The 17,693-nt window shown below is 35.4% G+C and overlaps 1 protein-coding gene across 1 annotated transcript; it reads left to right on the forward strand.

Annotated features, from left to right (window-relative positions):
- Positions 1–432: 432 nt before the first annotated feature.
- NME8 (NME/NM23 family member 8) lies at positions 433–13,590 on the forward strand. Its single transcript, XM_010083214.1, has 15 exons — positions 433–465; positions 564–621; positions 1,164–1,270; positions 2,073–2,144; positions 2,732–2,848; positions 3,459–3,525; positions 4,858–4,934; positions 6,315–6,407; positions 8,351–8,502; positions 9,157–9,326; positions 10,255–10,399; positions 11,111–11,218; positions 11,985–12,136; positions 12,652–12,796; positions 13,368–13,590. The coding sequence occupies exons 1-15, from the start codon at positions 433–435 to the stop codon at positions 13,588–13,590; spliced, it is 1,719 nt and encodes a 572-aa protein (XP_010081516.1).
- Positions 13,591–17,693: the final 4,103 nt, after the last annotated feature.

Consider the following 17,693-nt stretch of genomic DNA (forward strand, 5'->3'; position numbering starts at 1 on the left):
CATGCATCCCAGAAGACAGGGAGTCTGATTTGATGTAATTTGAATTGAAGTTTTTCAATCAATATTTTTTCTAAAATTGTCCACTGTTACAGCAGCTGTCATCGCATCCAAGGTCCCTGTGTCCATTCTGAACAGAGTAATTATAAGCTTGAAAAATGGTTGAGGCCAAAAAATTCTGAAGACTCTACCAGATTAAGAAACTAAACTTTATTCTGTATCCTGTGCTATGTGGGTTTTGGAAATAAGTCGTACATTGTTCCGCAGAATTCTGATGCGGGGTGTTAACTGCTATTGTTGTAAGGGCTTGAGTTAATTTTTAAGGGAATCAGAAGGCAGTGTTGTGTTGAAAACTGTATAAATCAGTTCTGCATGTCACAAATAAGCCTCATTTTCTTTTAAAAAGCTGTTAAGTGTGCTTCGTATCACAGGGAAATGGCAGGCAAGAAGAAGGAAATCCAGCTCCAGGTACAAACCCTAATTACTTGAACAATTCTAGAAATTAATAGATCTTTTTCCTTTTTCTGCTTTCATAAGAAGTTAAAATTTCAATTTATTTATTTCAGACCACCATAACCAATCAAGACGAGTGGGATGAAATGTTGCTGACAAAAGGTGTAGTAGGTACTAACTGTTACTATTTTCTCTCTAATCTCTTATGAAGACATATGCAGTTTTCTGTATGTTCTTTGATGGATATTATCCCCAGTTTTCAGTTTGCTCAGTCCAGTAACAATGTCTCCTAGAAATTGTATTTGGGTAGAAGGAGCAAATCTGTAATGGGATCAGATCTACAGAGGACTACTAATGGGAAAGAAATTATCTGCATGGGCTCGGGGAGGTAAAAATCCTGTAGAATAAGGATCTAGATAAGAAAGAAAAAGAACAATTAAAAGGAAAAGGAATATGAGAGAAATGTAGCTGTTTGGATTAATCACCTCAAATCATATTGTGAAGTAGGTTGTTGATGTCAAAAGTAACTGAAATAAAAGAGGAAATCGTGATGTATACCTAGAATACACTGATGTATTCATGATGTGTTCATTGACTAGGACTGAAAGATGCATGTGAACACCTTCCCAGGACTGTTCCAACACACTCATAAATATGTCTCGTGATAAGTTTCACAAGTCAGCTGTTTGTAATTCCAAGCTATTACATTTTAGTAATAGATGTGTATCGAGCATGGTGTGGTCCTTGCAAAGCTGTGGTGAATTTATTCAGAAAACTGAAGAATGAGTTTGGTGAAGATGATGTGTTGCATTTTGCAGTGGTAAGGATGTAGATTCCATGTGGAACTTTATTTTGTTTTATTTTAAAAAATAGCTTTTTATCTGTCTGCATATACAGAGCTTTCATTTTATTGTCCTTATACTGAGTCACCATAATTTTTGTCTGGTTGCCTCTTCTGCATATCCCCTCATAAGACTTTGTTTAGAGGTAGATTAAAACTGTGATAAATATGGAAGGAGTTGTAATAGGGAGGGAGCTGATATCCCACAACTTTTGTTTTCTTGATGAGATTGCAGAAACATTCAAAAGCCACACTGTATGATTTTTAGTTTTAAGTCTGTTCATTATGGATTATCACATTTAAAATTCTTACATCCCTGAAAAATGCCATTACACCTTTTCCCCAAATATTCCCTTGCATTTCATTTTTAAGAGAACAAAAAGGGGAAATTGAAAAATAAATTATCACAAAACTATAGTAGTAAAAATGTTCCTCTACACTGGCAGTATAAAATAGGGGGTATTGATCATATTTAAAGTGGATAAATTAATTTTGCAGATTCAGTTCCTCCCATATGTTGACCAAGCTCATCCTTTTTGTGTTACTGAAAACTTTCAATTGCCTGATTTTTGCAGAAAATACATGTATTGTTTACACACAAAAAAAGGAGGCAGTTACGTTAAGAGGTAATATCAATCATTTAAAACTCCAGTTTGAGTGTGTAACACCAAAGTATATAAGAATGCTGTCTTCTTGTGGGCAAGAAGTTTTTTATATATATATATACATGCATATGTATACACACTTATGTAAGTTAATAATCTTTTTCATCTGACTTCAGGCAGAGGCTGACAGCATTCCAACTCTGCAACCATTTAGGAGTAAATGTGAACCTGTGTTTCTTTTTTGTGTTGTAAGTACATCACATCAGTTTCTTATAACGTGCTGCCTACTTTTATATTATTTTTTCAGCAGATTAAAAAGAAATGTGAAGCTGTACAAATCATATCTTTACATTTCACAGTAAATAGGATCATAACACCAGATGTTGTTTCCTTGAGGTTGCTTCCCATGCCTAAATCTGTGGTTCTTTAAGGTCCTTTCCGACCGTAACCGCCCTATGATTCTATGAAATCTGTGGCTCTTGAGCACATTTTTGTTGTGTCTGCTGCACATACAGCCACGGAAGATTTGTGGTAGCCAGAGTTTTGGTAATTCCTTAGTGAGAAATCCATGTAAGCTTTCCAGGGTTGCCTCTCCCAAAGTTGCCTACACATGGCTACACCAACATGATTATTTGATGTTGGGGAGGGCGTAAAAGCAAGGAAGGTTCATTCTGAACTAGTGGAGGCAGCAGTAGCTTTCATATTCCCTTCAGGGGGCACAGGAAGTGGTCCTGTTGCTGGAAAAAATAGCAAGATACAGCACATTCCAAAACTCCAGTAAATGTGTAAACTAAGTGATGAGAACTCACCAATCATGTAATTTTCTCTTTTATAGAATGGCAAAATTATTGAAATAGTGAGAGGTGCAAATGCTCCTCTTATAAGTAAGAAAGTAACAGAGCTGGTGCAAGAAGAGAGGGAGATCGCAGCTGGCCAGAAGGAACGTGCCGAGGTACTCACAAAACAGATGCTTAATAAAAATACTCATTTATATTTACACTTACATGGTATCTCTCAGTGCTTGAGATAGTGTGGTTGGTAATGGTTAAATTTTTGCTTTTTTTTCTTAACAGCAAAATTACATATGTGTGTGTTAATATTTCCATTAAATGGTACTTTATAAAAAGTAAGAAATTTAAGAAATTTTACTTAAGAAATTTAGATTAGCCTATTAATGCAAGAAATTGAGAGCTGGACAAAATGTCACTAGCACATAAAGGTTTTAGTCATTTTTTTTCTTTCAGGACTGAGTATTTTTCCCATATAACTTAGTGCATCGTATGAAACAAATAAAGACATGGGAAATAGTCAAGTCTAACTGCTTGTTTTGAGTGAAAACGGAGATGAAAGAACTCCACTTACAGTAAAAGTAAACTTTTAACAAACTGTAGCTCAGCTAAGGAAAATCAGGCCAACCCAAGGTCTGCCTTTGAATTGCTCACTTTCCAGGGTGGCAAATATGTTCTTACATTAAGAGAAAATTGTAAACATCTGACAGCTGTGTTTGGTGACTTTAGCTTCACACAGGTGATGTACTTTTACCCTATTTTCAATTACCTTAGGTAGATGAACTTCTTTTCTTGGAAGAAAAATCATCAGAAGAGAGTATTGAGGAGACTGCACCTGAGGGTGAATATATTTGATTTATTTTAGAAATGTTAACAGAAAGAAAAAGAACAAATGTCTTTTTATTTATTTGATTAAGAATTGGGTATGTCCAGCAGTAATAGACCTTCCTTTGATTGAGAGGCTGTGATTGAGGATATCAAATTGAGGGGAAGCTTTCTTCTGTAAGGAATTAAGATATGAGGCTGTCATTAGCATTTGCACCCCACTTTTGGGAACCTTCAGGGAATTTTCCTGTGTAAAACGCGTGCCTTAAAGTCACTTCTACACAGTCCTTGTGTTAGCGATGAGCTTTTGTGAAGATGGTGGTTGTTAACCCAATACCAAGATGGGAGCAACCTGAGAGTTGATCTGTGAAGGAATGGCATGTCTTGTATCTCAGATTATTTTTAATTAATGCTTTAACTAGATTAGATGAAAGAGCTAAAGAGCAGACTTACATAAGAGCATAAATCCACTATAGTAGGATAAGGTTCCAAAAAGATTGAAAAATAAGCACCATCCTGTTTGTGAGTCTCATGTCTACATTTTATCTCAGGCTTTTCATGAGCTGGGACTCACATCTTTTCTATTCTTATTATTATCTGTGGCTGCTGAAGCTTCCTACTACTTCATATATGCACAGAATGCCCCTTAGCAATGCTGAGATGGAATAAACTCCTCCATCCTCTCCTTCTTCATGGTCTTGCCTTTTTTTTTTCTGTGAGTAGGCATTAGACCACAGTCACGGATTAAGTCATGTCCCTTATCCTTCCTCTTCGTGTCTTCTTTGTTGTTCAAGCGTTGTTCAAGTACCACGACATCAGCTTTAGCCTGTTTTTTTCCTCATAAACCCTCTGAGACCTAGTTAGTATAGCATTACAAATCCTTTAGCAATTATATCCAGACTTCACACTAATCCACAGAATCTAAATGTGCAACAAAATCAGGGAACAGAGTTTTCAGCTTGGGTTCAGCTCCAGGTTAGGGGATCCCTCAGAAGCCATAAGACACTAACATTTTGTGGTCAGATTTTCCTTACTACATGCAGGTGAGTGTTTTCTAGTCTTGGAAACAAGCGGTAGTCTGGTGTTTCCATTAGTGCTATCGTTAAGTTCTTCTACAGTGATTGTGATCTGACTGAATTACATCCTAATGCTTAAATGTAAGCCTCAGATTCTGCAAAGATGATGTAGTTGGAGTCACTTAGTTTTTTGGAATCACTGTTTGGCCATCTCAATATTAAAATGAAAAATTATTTAGAGAAATGCACTTGTAAGGAATAGAAAATTTAGTTTTGTATTTATTTTGATAAAAGTATTCATTGACACAGGATTTTTTTCCCCTTTCCAGAAGAAGTAGTCAGCTATTCTGTTGGAATTATAAAACCTGATGATGTCTTAGAAGGACGTGTAGAAGAAATTAAACAAAAGGTAGAGAGAATATGAAAAGATTTATTCATCCTATTTAGTAAAGAGCCATAGTAGCAAGATGTAAGATTAAGTAGATCCTAATTTATGCCTAGGCTTTAGAACGAGATCTGTCATTGCTTCTCTGATAAGGATGATAAAAGTATGATAATTTTGACCTGAAATAATATGGTGTTCAGATTGATACCATTGGTTTCACATTTTATGTCAGTAGATGAGGTATGACATTGATTCGTACCGTGCCGATCAGTGACATGTGACATCTACAAACAGAGAATGGTCTTTTTTTTTCCACGTGTTGCAATAGAAATGAGAACAAGAAATCATGGCAGCAAAGTCAATTCTTTGAACAGCATCTTAAAGAGTTGTAGGCACACATAAATTAACCAGGAAAAGAGTGTGTGCATAGACACAAGTGACAATATATGCATGTAGATGGTGAGGCTAATTAATGTGCACTAGTAATTGTACACTAATATTTGTCAGCAGTGCCAAATTTGTTCCTGCAGTGAAGAATGCAATTCCAGCAAGTGCACAATGGTGCATCCACGGATTCAGTATTTGTTTAAGCCACCACACAGTGAAACAAAAACTCTTTTGCTTTCCAGAAGATGATGCTATAGTAATGCTCATTTCATACACAGGAATTTCTCACTGTTTCCGTTACACAAAATGCCTCATAACACTACATACCAAGATAAAATTATGTTAATTTTTAAAAGTGTAATGACAGGGCCAGCGACTTTTGCAGAATGATTGCTGTACGATCACAATTGGGGCTAGGTAGTGCCTCTGTTGTTTAAATATCAGTACAAGGTATAAAACTCGTATCAGTGCACTGTGAATATTTATACCGGTCATGTAAGTGTACATCTCTTACACATACTTGAATTTAGTGAAGTAAAAATAGGCAATCCTAAAATAGATTTTGGTTTATTTGTTGTTTCTAAAGCCAAATAGTTTAGCCTAATACGACGGTTGTTGACAAGTTACACATTTACATGAATAATATTATTATAATATAGTTTATAACAACATTTTTAGAAGTGGCTGCTTGCTAATAACTTACAATGGTTAAAAAGAGTTTATTCAATGTTAAATAAAAGGGATTATTAACTACTGAATTAATAAATATGTTGAACTACACTACATTTTTCACGAATGTTAACTTAGTGGGCATTGTAATCCTGAAATTAGTAAAGTGCTTTGAAAAATTGGAACTTCAGTTTAGGAAAGCATAGCACTTTTTTTTTTTTTAATATTTTGGAGAAATTTAAACACAAAATAGCTTCCAAAATCAATCAGTCCTTAGATTTACAAAAACATTTGATTCTGTATATATCCATTTTCAAACGCCACTGAGTAATAACTGAATAATTGCAGATTAGAGCCGCAGGATTTGGCATTGAAGCAGCAGAGGAGAAAATGCTAACTGAAGAGCAGATCAGAGTGTTCTATGCCTGGAACAAAGATCAGGTAAAAACAAACTAAAAACCTAAACAAAAGGAACAGGCAAAACATATCATTGCAGCTATATGTGTTTGCAAATCTGTGTCTTGTAAACTTTTATTTTGCTGAAGAACTGAATTAATGTAGACTTAGTACATAGAAAAAAAGGAGGTATTATCTCTCTTTTTTTCATACCAACTCATACTTACAGCACACTAACATTCCAACTAAATGAAACTGAACTCAAATTAAATACCAAAGGATTTTGTAGTTCTTTCTGTTACCAGAATGTGTATGACCCGTAGTCATGGCCCTAAACATAGGCTGTTAGGTGTTGAAATGTAGCACAAAACCAAAATCCAGTGTCATCTGTACGACAGTATGTATCTATATGACACACACTCTTCCAACCAGAAAATAAGCTATAGTATATCTTACGTTTTTTTCTTCTTCACAGCTTTTATCACAGGGTAGTACTGGGGATAACCATGTGCACAGGCAGAAAGAGAAAGCATCTCCATTGAATTCTATTTTTGTGGCCCTATGCTGTATTAAGGGATGGTTTTGAAATAGAGGTAAAAATAAGTCATCTTCATGGGAACAGCAGCCAAATTTGAGATTAGTTAGGTGTTGAGGGAGGAATAAAGTATGCCAGGTTTGATATATGGCAGCACTACTCCACTGCAGCAGATCCTAGCCAACATTAGGACAGGGAGAATAACAAAACTGCTATGAACTATCAGCAGCAGTCCAGAAGGCTCTACGCATACTGTGAAGCCAATTATTTGCCATTCTTTAAGTGTAATTTTAAGCTGAAAAATAATTACGTTAAAGTGGCAATATAGAATACAGATTCCTTTGTGCTCAGTGGGCATAATTGTTCCTGATTTAATACTCTGCAAGCTTGCTGATGGTCCAGAGGCTGCCTATTATAACAGAATGGAGGCTCAAGGCAATAGACCTTCAGATGTAACTAGAAGCAGAAATTGTTTCTTTTTAATGATGAAGCTGGGTGATCCAGGCCAGCCAAATCTAGTAGCTACATCTATTTCTTCTAAAGTGAGCAAGTGTACTTTTAAAGCCACAACAGTATAAATACTCCCTTTATGCATTGTACTAAATGTTTTTGTACTTGCATCCGTTCTGTCTCTTTTTGAGTTTGTTCATATTGCAAAATGGGTGAAGCGTATGCATAGATGTGAAGATAACTAAAAGAGAAAAGCAATGAATTGAAAGCATACATGTAAATATTTCATCCTTATATTATTCAAGGAAAAATGCATTATATACAATCAGATGAGGGTGACTGATAAACAAAAGATTTAGTCAAATATTTAAAAAGAGAGAAGATATTGGAGGAAATTCACAATATTGAAGAAAAAAGTGACATACAAGGAAAAAAGATTAAAAACTCAAAAGTCATTTTCTGACAAAAAGTATATATTTCTAGGATTGAAGGTTGAAACTGAAGGTTGAAACTGAAGGAGTGAAAAGAACATAGCAAAGAGAATAAAGGAAAAGCCTACAAATGTCTTGCAAATATCTCGGTGTTCTGTATTTACAGCCAGCTACATGGTTTTCAGTTTCAAAAACTATGCATGGAGCTGTATTGTAGTTTCTAATCTCACTCTATGTGCTACTGCAAGTATAGCATTTCATCACATGGAGTTTCTGGATCATTTTCTTCACTCTTGTCATTTGTATTTTCGCCTGGAAGAACACATGGTACTTGCTTAATGTAGTTCTGTGACTTCCTTTATCTCAGTTATGTTTGAGACACTTTATAATGTTGTTGTCTCACGTGATTGATCAAAAAACTTCCCAAACAATTTGACAGGGCTCTGAGTAACATATGTGAATGTCTTTTTAGAACAGGAATGATGAGTTACTTTAGAAAGGATGGTTGTCTCATTTCTGACAATGAACTCAAGAGTTCCTGAAATTCATAAGGAGTAAACTATGTTTTTTAGCCTGACTTTGAGGATTTTGTTCAATTCATGATGAGTGGACCATGCCACATTTTGGTAATTGCTAAGAAAGAAGGAACTGATGCTATCCCTCTCTGGAAAGACCTCCATGAACTGAATGAGAGTCTGCCTGATGAGCCTGAGAAGCCAAACAGGTAACTACCAGTGAAAATGTATATTTGTGATGCGCGTGTATGTATATATATGACCAAGGAAGACTAGGGGACACCTTAAGGATGCTGTGCACCCTGGGACCACTCTGTAAACAAGTGGGAGGGTTTGGGTTTTGTTCCCCCCTGACCAAGATGCATAAAAACATTGTAACGATTAGCTGTTCACAACCACGGTATCTTAAAGTGTCTGTTTTCCTCCTATGCCAAGTATTTGCAGAGAATTTTAAAGAGGATGATAGTTGTACACACAACATCAGACAATAAGGAGAGTGTTCACAAAAAAATTCAAATATTGGATCAAGTTTTATATTTAGACAAGAGATTTACTTAAAGCAACAAGATTTTAAATACTTATTCTAACAAAGAACTTGTCATAATAACTGATATTTTTGTTGGTGCCTGCTTGTTTCTGCATTAATTTAGTACAACTGGGGAATACTGCATTTTCTGTAAGTGGCCAAGAGTGACTGTTTTTACATAGCTAAATAAACCTTAGAAACACAGGCAAGTCTAAGAGTTAGTTTGGTATTCTATTCTTATGTTTCACTAAACTTTGAGAAAGTATTTATTCAAGAAGTTAATTATTAGGCAACCCATGCAGTGGCTTAAATACTGTATCACTTTGTGTCTCGTTAGGTTGGAGGAAACTGAGAGTATATTAAATATATGTGGTGTACAAGACAGTGTAGAAGAAGCTAGCAGACAACTTGCCTTCTTCTTCCCAAATTTTGATAAAAATAAGACAGACCTAAAAGTTGAAAAGACTTTGGCCTTAATTAGACCTTCTCTCTTAAAGGAAAGACAAGGTAAGTGTTAATAACTACATTTTCTATTTAGGGTATATAAAAAGTCTCATATTTTGAATTCTAAAAATTCTAACTCTATTAATGAAATGTTCTTAGGTTATATTGTCTCCCCAGCATTAAGTCAACAGTAGTCTTTGTCAGGAAAAAAGTTACATGGTTAATATTTTTGTTATATCAAGACTGTAAATGTTAATGCTATTCTGTTCCTTGGGTTGATTTTTCAATAATATCTTTAGATTGTATATTTGGACAGAATGTTTCTAGAAGGCCTCTCAGAGAAGTTAGCATTTTCAAAGTATAGTGTAGGGGATCATGCTTCCCCCCCATAATAAAGCAGCTGCTATTATTCTTGAACAGCAGGTCCAAGGTAGATCAATGGCAAGGTGAAGAAGATCTGACCCAGTATGTTCTATGCAGCATAAGGCAGTGCTGCACAAGGGCAGGTCTATACAAACAACATTTTTACAGTTTAAAAAAAAAAAATCTACCCAATTAGCATGACGTTCCATCCAAACAAGTTTACTTTTCTTCTCAAGCATATATTTACATTTCTTCCTAGGTTCTAGATAGCATTTTTATTTCTAACTTGAGAATCTCTGTACTTAAAATAACCTATATACAGAGATCTACAATTTTGACCTCTCCTTGTGTATTTATTTTCTTGATTGCTATCTAACACGTTGCTTAGAGCAGCACTTCTGCAGTCCATGTGTAGGTAATTGTAGAGTGATTTTGCCTTGTGCCAAATACTTAACGCATGTGGTCTTGTAAGACTTAGTTAAAGGAATATCCACCTATTCAAAATCCTTAGATCTTATTTTGGTAATAGTAACATTAACATTATGATTGAAAGTCTGTGTAATTTCTTTGCAAGTGTGCAAATTAATGAAAGCATGGCAATTCAGTATTATTTAAATATTTTAAACAGAGTCTATCATGCAAAGAATAAAGGATGAGGGCTTCAAAATAGCAATGCAGAAAAAGATAATCCTATCTGAAGAACAAGTATGTGAATTTTACAAAGAGCACGTAGATCAAGACTACTTCCCTGTCCTTCTAGAGCAAATGACCAGGTATGTTAAATGAAAAATGAGAAGGTAGTCCGATAAATAAGACTGAAATTTTCACAATGAATAATTAGCCAGAAAAATACACGGCTACAAGGCACCCATGTATCTGAGAGCTTAGTAAAATTCCAAACAGGATCAGAAAACTTCAGGCAATGAGATAATTCCCAAGTATACCAGATAAATAAATTAGGTTTTAAAAAATTACTGGCTACTCTATATCTCTGTATGCAAGTTGCTGAAATCAGTGGCCAGTACAACTGATTAGGTGAAACCCGTTGAACTCCGCTCTGCAAGGCTGTGTTTAGGTTGTCTGTAGGAGTGCTCTGAAACCTTCATCCAGGCTGAGCGTGAGATTCCTTGGGGAGGAAAAATAAATCATATTTGGATATTGCCTTCATATGAAGTTGGGACATGGCTGGGACAAATACAAAACCTTAAGACCTGATCAGCATTTTTTATGTCTAGTAATAAAGAATAGCCCAATTTCATAACATTTTTGCTGTTGTGGTAATATTCAGTAACGTTGAAATTTAAATTCATGCTTAAGCCCCATTTGGTTTTATCAGGCTACAGCTGTTTAAACAGAGATCAGATTTAAAATCCTCCAATACTGGGGATTGTTTTTCTAGCCTGGACTACATATAGTCAAACTCCTTTTACAAATTAGAGAGTTTAATTTTATTTTTTTTTAATGCTAGTTTTCCCATTTTACAGTGGTCCAACTCTTGTACTTGCTCTAACACGTGAAAATGCTGTAGCACACTGGAGAGACTTATTAGGCCCAAAGACTGTTGAAGAGGCTAAGAAGGAAAATCCGGACAGGTAATATTTAATAGTAAACCATCATTCACAGCTTCCAATTTGCTTTCACATTCCTCATCTCAATGAATACCACATTCCAACTGATGTAACTATAGTGCCATCGTCTGGAAACAGACATATAGTTCTGAAGTTTGTTAAACTTTTCTTGAAAGTGTTGCATTACACCTAGTGACTGTAGAATTTTTTGAGAAATAATGGCTATTAAACATAAGGCAAAGCTGAGTGTAAAAAAAAAAAAAAGAGAGTATTAAAGTGAAAAAAGATCTCTTGAGTCTGAGAAAAATATTAGTAATTTCTCATTCTGATTGATTTTTTGCAAACCATTATTTTTTAGAACAGATGCTTGTTTTCTTAGCTTTATGAAAACTTTCCACCAGTAGATTATTTTATTTGTGACTAAGTTTCTTCTACACATTTTATAAATCAACATCTTAGTTTTACCTGCTTATTGTATTGTTCTAAGAAACTGCTGTTGTATCATCTTACTTATCATTGACAGAAGTGTCCTTTTGTTAAGAAAGAACTGGTATTATTCTGGAAATATAACAAGATAACAGTTGGGAAGGAAGATGTTGGTATTTCAGGTGGTTAATTGGAAAGCTGATTGTTCTTTCTGGAGACAATTAAGGTTTCTTACTCCTACAGAGATATTACCAAGCACTTAATTAGCCAGATCAGCATTCATTTATATTCACTGGGTTAAGGTTAGTCATAGTTGAAGCTCCAAATGGCTCTTTCTTTAAATAACTTTTTTAATGACTTTTAGTTTACGTGCACAGTATTCAATCAGCAATGTACCTATTAGTCAGCTGCATGGTAGTTCTACAGCCGACGATGCTCAGAAGGAATTGGAGTTCTTCTTCCCTCAGGAGCACACTTTCGCATTGATCAAACCTGATGCAGCTAAGCATCATAAAGGTAAGTGATCTAGAAACTATGAGCTATGTCTACAGATGTAATTGCTACAAACTATTAGCAATGTACACAGTAGTAAATCGTGCCAGATGCATTCTTATGTTAATTCATCGCTGGCTTTTGTGAGTCTTTCTTCCCCTCTTGGAAAAATCCAGATGGATTTTATCAGGCTAGCTGGTGTGTGATATAGCATTAGAACAACGGTTCACATTCTGTCCAATGTGAGAAACAGCAGTGAATGCTGCTGGTGTAGTTTATAACCATCTGTGTTTGTCACCTGCATGTGACAAAGGTTTCTATACATTTTAGAGTACTGTTGAAGTGTTTGGCATATTGTCCTTGATCATTTGATATTGTAAGTAAAATTTTAATAGTGCTTTTTTTTAATTAAAAAAGCAGATCTAGTATTTTATTAAACCTTTAAATGGCTTTTTTTGCCTCTAAAGTATTTTAATTTTTTTTTTTGCATCTAAACAGTTTCAATCAAGAAAGAATGAGTTTGCTTGTTATTCTCCTAGATGACATTATGCAAAAAGTTAAAGAGGCTGGATTTACCATCTCAAAGATTAAAGAAGAAGCTTTAACTCGTGAAATGGCTGAACAGTTTTATAAGGATCATAAAGGAAAACCTTTTTTTGAAGAGTTAGTGACTTGTATGACTCAGTAAGTATCTCATTAGACAATACTGAAATGTGTAAGTGTACATCATAACTTTGAATTTACAGGGCCAAGAAAACATGCTACACCCAAAACGGCACAAGGATTTTATACTGTATCACTCTTCTGGTGAGTTTAGTGGCTTCTAGCGTGGACTTCCTTCAAGATCTATGATTCTTTCCAAACTTATGGATAGTGACTATTATTTTGGTTTGTTTCTGAAAAAAAAAGAACAAATTTCTAATGGAATCCTTGTTCTTCCCATAGTATCTTCATAATATTGTTAGTATAGCTGTTAATAACACAGTATGTATTGTCTTGCTTCAGAAATTATTGAATGAGAATCCTTTTAGGCCAGAAAGTCTCAATCCAAATAGCTGATCATCATAATCTCTTTAGTTTTCAAATACAGGATATTGTCTTAAACAAAACACCCAGAGACAAGTTTTAAAATCTAAACAGTTTTTAAAAATTCAGATAGTGTAATGCTTACTGTAACAGTTCATTACTTCTCTGAAGTCAAAGCTCAACCTGCATCTCAGAACAGTGTAAGAGCTTCCTTATATTATTGTTACAGGGGCCCATCAGTGATAATGGTCTTATCAAAGGAAAATGCTGTGGAAGAGTGGAGGCAACTAATGGGTCCAACCGATCCAGAAGTGGCAAAACAGACCTCTCCAGAATCAATTCGAGCTCAGTTTGCACAAGACATTTTGTCCAATGCTGTTCATGGATCATCTAATCGAGAACATGCACTGAAAAGCATTGAGTGCGCATTTGGAGAGCTTGATATAGACTGAACAACTAAGATGTAACATCTGAAAACTTATATTCATGTCATTAGATGCATTTGGCTATCCAACCAACTATATTTAAGACCATATATACACACATATTTTCCTTCATACTCCATCCATTTCTTTATAAGCTGTTTTTTTGTTATCAACTTTGCGATATTGCGAAGCATATCAATGTAGTAATAGTAATAACTCCTAGAAGTTTGATGTTAGTAATGATTTTCGTTTGCACAGTAGATAGTTTTTTTCTTCTATCACTTTAACAGGTTTATGCCTTTGCAATAGTTCCAGGAGTCTAAGGTGTTAGCTATATAGCTACCTAAAAAAAAAAAAAAAAAAAAAAAAAGGGGTTTTTGTTCTTTTATCTTTTTCCTAATTTTGTTGTTCATTTATCCTTTTCCTAAATGTGTAATCAACTAAAATGTCCTTTCCATTTACTCAGTTCAAATATATCAGAAGAAGTAAAATATAAAGTCAGCTCTTACATAACAGCTATTTTTGATGTGTAACTCCTTGCCGAACTAGTGAATTTATATCCTGTCTCAGTCCAACTTGGCTGGCCTTCATGAAGAACACAAATATTGTTCTGTAGCTGATATATTTCCACTTTTGCTGTCCTGGATACTGAGGGCTGAGATACTAAAGAATGGCATTCACTTACAGAAATTTACTTACAGAATTGATTATAAGTGTGAAGTTCAGAAAGAATGAAGTCTTTCTCACACTTCCTTTACTGTTCCTATTGTACTTAATACAACTGGCTGTTGTAAAGAGCTTCCTGACAAATATTGCTGTTGTGATGGGGCATTTGTTGTTGTAGACATTCTTCCAGCAGCAGTTGGACCGAGCGTTCTCCTGGTGGCCCATTTTCACCTACAGCTGCCTTACTGCCATAAACTCAATGTGAGGGTAGCTAGCACGTAGGAAGTTGAGCTTAGTGCAGAATTTGTGTGTTGCCTCGGTGAGGTGAGTTCTGAGAAGCATACTTCAGAATTGCTCTGTGTTCTTTGGCTTGTGTTTTTACTCCAAAAACCCATTAAAACTGTTCTTCCTGGCATTATTTCAGCACTCTGGGTCTTTTGGGTGCTGGCATGCTGTACTTTAAGCCAAGCAGGAGTCTCAGAAAATGCCTGAGTAGGGCAATTCCAGATATACATCAATTCAGCTAATTTCCCAAGATCCCTGCTGGAGTTAATGGCTTCTCTACCAACGGGGCAAATATGACGTTGAAAGTTTAGATGGGGTTATTTTTTGACAGGAGCAGCAATGCTGAAAACAGCAAAATGTGTTTGTCTTACAAAGAGTTCATGAAACTTCTAATGGAAACTCACAGTCAAATAGGTTGGTAGGTATCACACACAGGTTTTGAATACTGTGGATCATTTATTGCACTGATCTTGGAAATGTCAGTTAGCTGTAGGGATACACTAGCTCTGCCTGTTTAAGTGTGATATACTTTTATATACTGAGTTATTACTTGTTCAGCTGTTATTCTTCATCCTCCATAACTTTTAAGCAATATAGCATTTTTTTCAGTTTGGTTTAATTATCAGATGTTGAAGGGTTCCATTTGTTTGGGTTCTTCTATTCATGTGTGTCAGTTACGATCCCTGTTTTGTGCTTGGTTCAAATGATCCAGTAGATTACGCTGAAATACTCTGCAGAGATCGATGACGTTTTCTTGATGTTGCATAAATATCGAACCCTAAATTGAAATGTGGGAAAATTTAATTAATTAAAGCTTATTTACTTCTCCTAAATAAGTTCTTGATCTTAATGTCTTTTAGCAGCTTTGGAAAGGAGGAATTTAAGAGACACCTGTCAGAACAATAAATACAACTCTTTCAGCCAGCTGATGAAGAGATTTGGATTAACACAGGTTTCATATCTTTGAGACACAGGCTTTTGTAGAATTAGCAAAATACCATGCTTTCAAAAGCATGGTAATTAAAATACTGACAATATTTTAAGAGATTGTCTCTTTAGAAGTTGAACTCAATGCTTTGGTATTGTACACATAATTTAGACTGTTGTCCACTCTTCTTCAAATTTTATATTGCTGTGACATAGGCATGGATGTAATTTATAAGAATTTGAGCACTTGTGATAAGATTGGCAAGCATTTGCATTTACAGGGGCAGGAGGAATGTGTTCCAACATCAACTCCATTGAATCTCGTAGATTAAAATCTTCTTGCAATTAAATTTACACAATTACTCTGCCTACAAATCTTATAGAAAGTTTGACTCTGTCCTTTTATCTCACATCTAAATGCCAGACCAAAACAGAATCTGACCTTCATGACTGTTTATTTAGAAAATATCTCGTGGTTCAGCATCAAATTAGGTGGTACAGAGATGTGATGAAAATTCTTCCAACACTAACAAAAGATAACATAATTATTCCTCTGATTTTTGTCCCAGCAGGAGAGAAACGGAACCACAGGGCATGTTTATTTGTACAACAGACCACATATTTCCTTGTTTAGGAACTTTAATGAAATCACAACCTGACACTAAGACTACATTAAAGATCTGTTTCAGTTTAGAATGGTAAACAAGCTGGTTCTAATTCTCAAAATACTGTTTAAGGAGAATTAGTATGTCTCCTTGTAGCGAGCATTTGTACTGAATTACTGCATAACAAAATAAAAGTAGTGGGGGAAAAGCTTTTTTTCCTCTCAAGAAGATGGAGACAATCACCTTGTGGTTGTGCACTGCTGCACAGTTTTTCCTTTGCTCTGATTGCAAAATGAGCTACGCTGCCAAGTCAGACCTTGCAAGTGTCCGTTCCCTTTATCCACAGCTCTTTGTGAGCAAATGATTGGCTTTCTGATTACCTTACTCAGAGGATAAATACTGCTGTGCTCTGAGTATCTACAAACTAAAGTTTCATCATACTGTCACTGGAAGAAATCAAAATACTTGGTGTTGGTGCATCACTCTGATGCATCTGTTAACCTTCTATCTGGGACAGAGACCGTCAGACATATTTTTTGGGTTTTGATCTTGGTATTTCCATCTAGAGAAGAGGAGCGTGTCCTCCCTTCCAGATGCTTTCCATTATCCTTATTGCCATACTGGTTTAGCTACAAGCCTTCTGGCAGCACCAACAGGAGCCAGCCTGATATTAACAGATTACCTGGAAGCCCCTGAATTTAATGGGTATCTAAAAAGCAAGCTTGAAATCCCATCTCACCTTCCAATAAGGCTGGTGTTTCATTTCAGAGATGTTACAGAAAATACAGTGTCAGCCATTGAAACTGAATGTAGTTTTTCCACAGAGCCCTGATGAGGTTTAACTATAAGTAATGTACCTCAATAGAAATAAATAACTTTAAAGTTATTGTATTTTTTGTTATAAATGGAAACATGACTTTGAATGTTTGTTGACCCATATTGACAGATTTACATTTATTTACAAAATTAATTAGAGTTTATGTGCTTCACTAGAAAAATCTGGTTGAGGAATTGCTTACAGACATGCATTTACATTCAACTACTAAGCGCAACCAAAAAGCGTGTGTTGGTTGTACATAATTGGAGTAAATATTTTTTCAGGTTTCATGCATTTGGAATCTAGGTTACAATGCTGGATAAAATAATTTAAGAGCTGCTTGAGTATTTTGGACTGGAAAATCTTTTATTTGCAGAAGGAAGTATTTTGCAGTTATATGCAATGATTGGATGAAAGTAGCAAAAGTTGCAACACCAAATTGAATTAAAGTGACTGGGTCATTCAGGTCTTGTTGGAGGGAGGTTTATGGGGTTTTTAAAATGTGGTTCATAAATGAGTTGTGATTTGCATTTACAGAGAGCTTCGAAAATTGTGCCAATTCTTTACAATTAGAGTAAATATTTTTTCAGGTTTCATTCTTCTGGAACAGAGGTTAGAACATTCAGTGAAAATATTGAATGACACTTCTTACTCAGCCAGGCACATCTGTGTGGGAGGCAGCAAGAAATGCCCTAGAAGCATATGTTCAGTCTTCCAGGCAATTTTTATTTTATGTTAAAAAAGCGCCAAGCCCGTCAGTAGGAAGCCAGCTGTAACACCAAGAGAAAAACATTTGCCACTCCAGGTTTTGACCTGTTAACTTTTCAGCT

The sequence above is a fragment of the Pterocles gutturalis genome, unplaced genomic scaffold (assembly GCF_000699245.1).
Source record: "Pterocles gutturalis isolate BGI_N339 unplaced genomic scaffold, ASM69924v1 scaffold23745, whole genome shotgun sequence".
NCBI classification, from domain to species: Eukaryota; Metazoa; Chordata; class Aves; order Pterocliformes; family Pteroclidae; genus Pterocles; species Pterocles gutturalis.

What these genes read in the sequence shown, in the direction of transcription:
- NME8 (XM_010083214.1), top strand. Translation starts at nt 433, where the DNA reads ATGGCAGGCAAGAAGAAGGAAATCCAGCTCCAG. An exon ending in TAGAAGAAATTAAACAAAAG is followed by an intron (nt 4,935 to 6,314) that starts GTAGAGAGAATA and finishes GAATAATTGCAG; the next exon opens with ATTAGAGCCGCAGGATTTGG. An exon ending in TTAGTGACTTGTATGACTCA is followed by an intron (nt 12,797 to 13,367) that starts GTAAGTATCTCA and finishes TTATTGTTACAG; the next exon opens with GGGCCCATCAGTGATAATGG.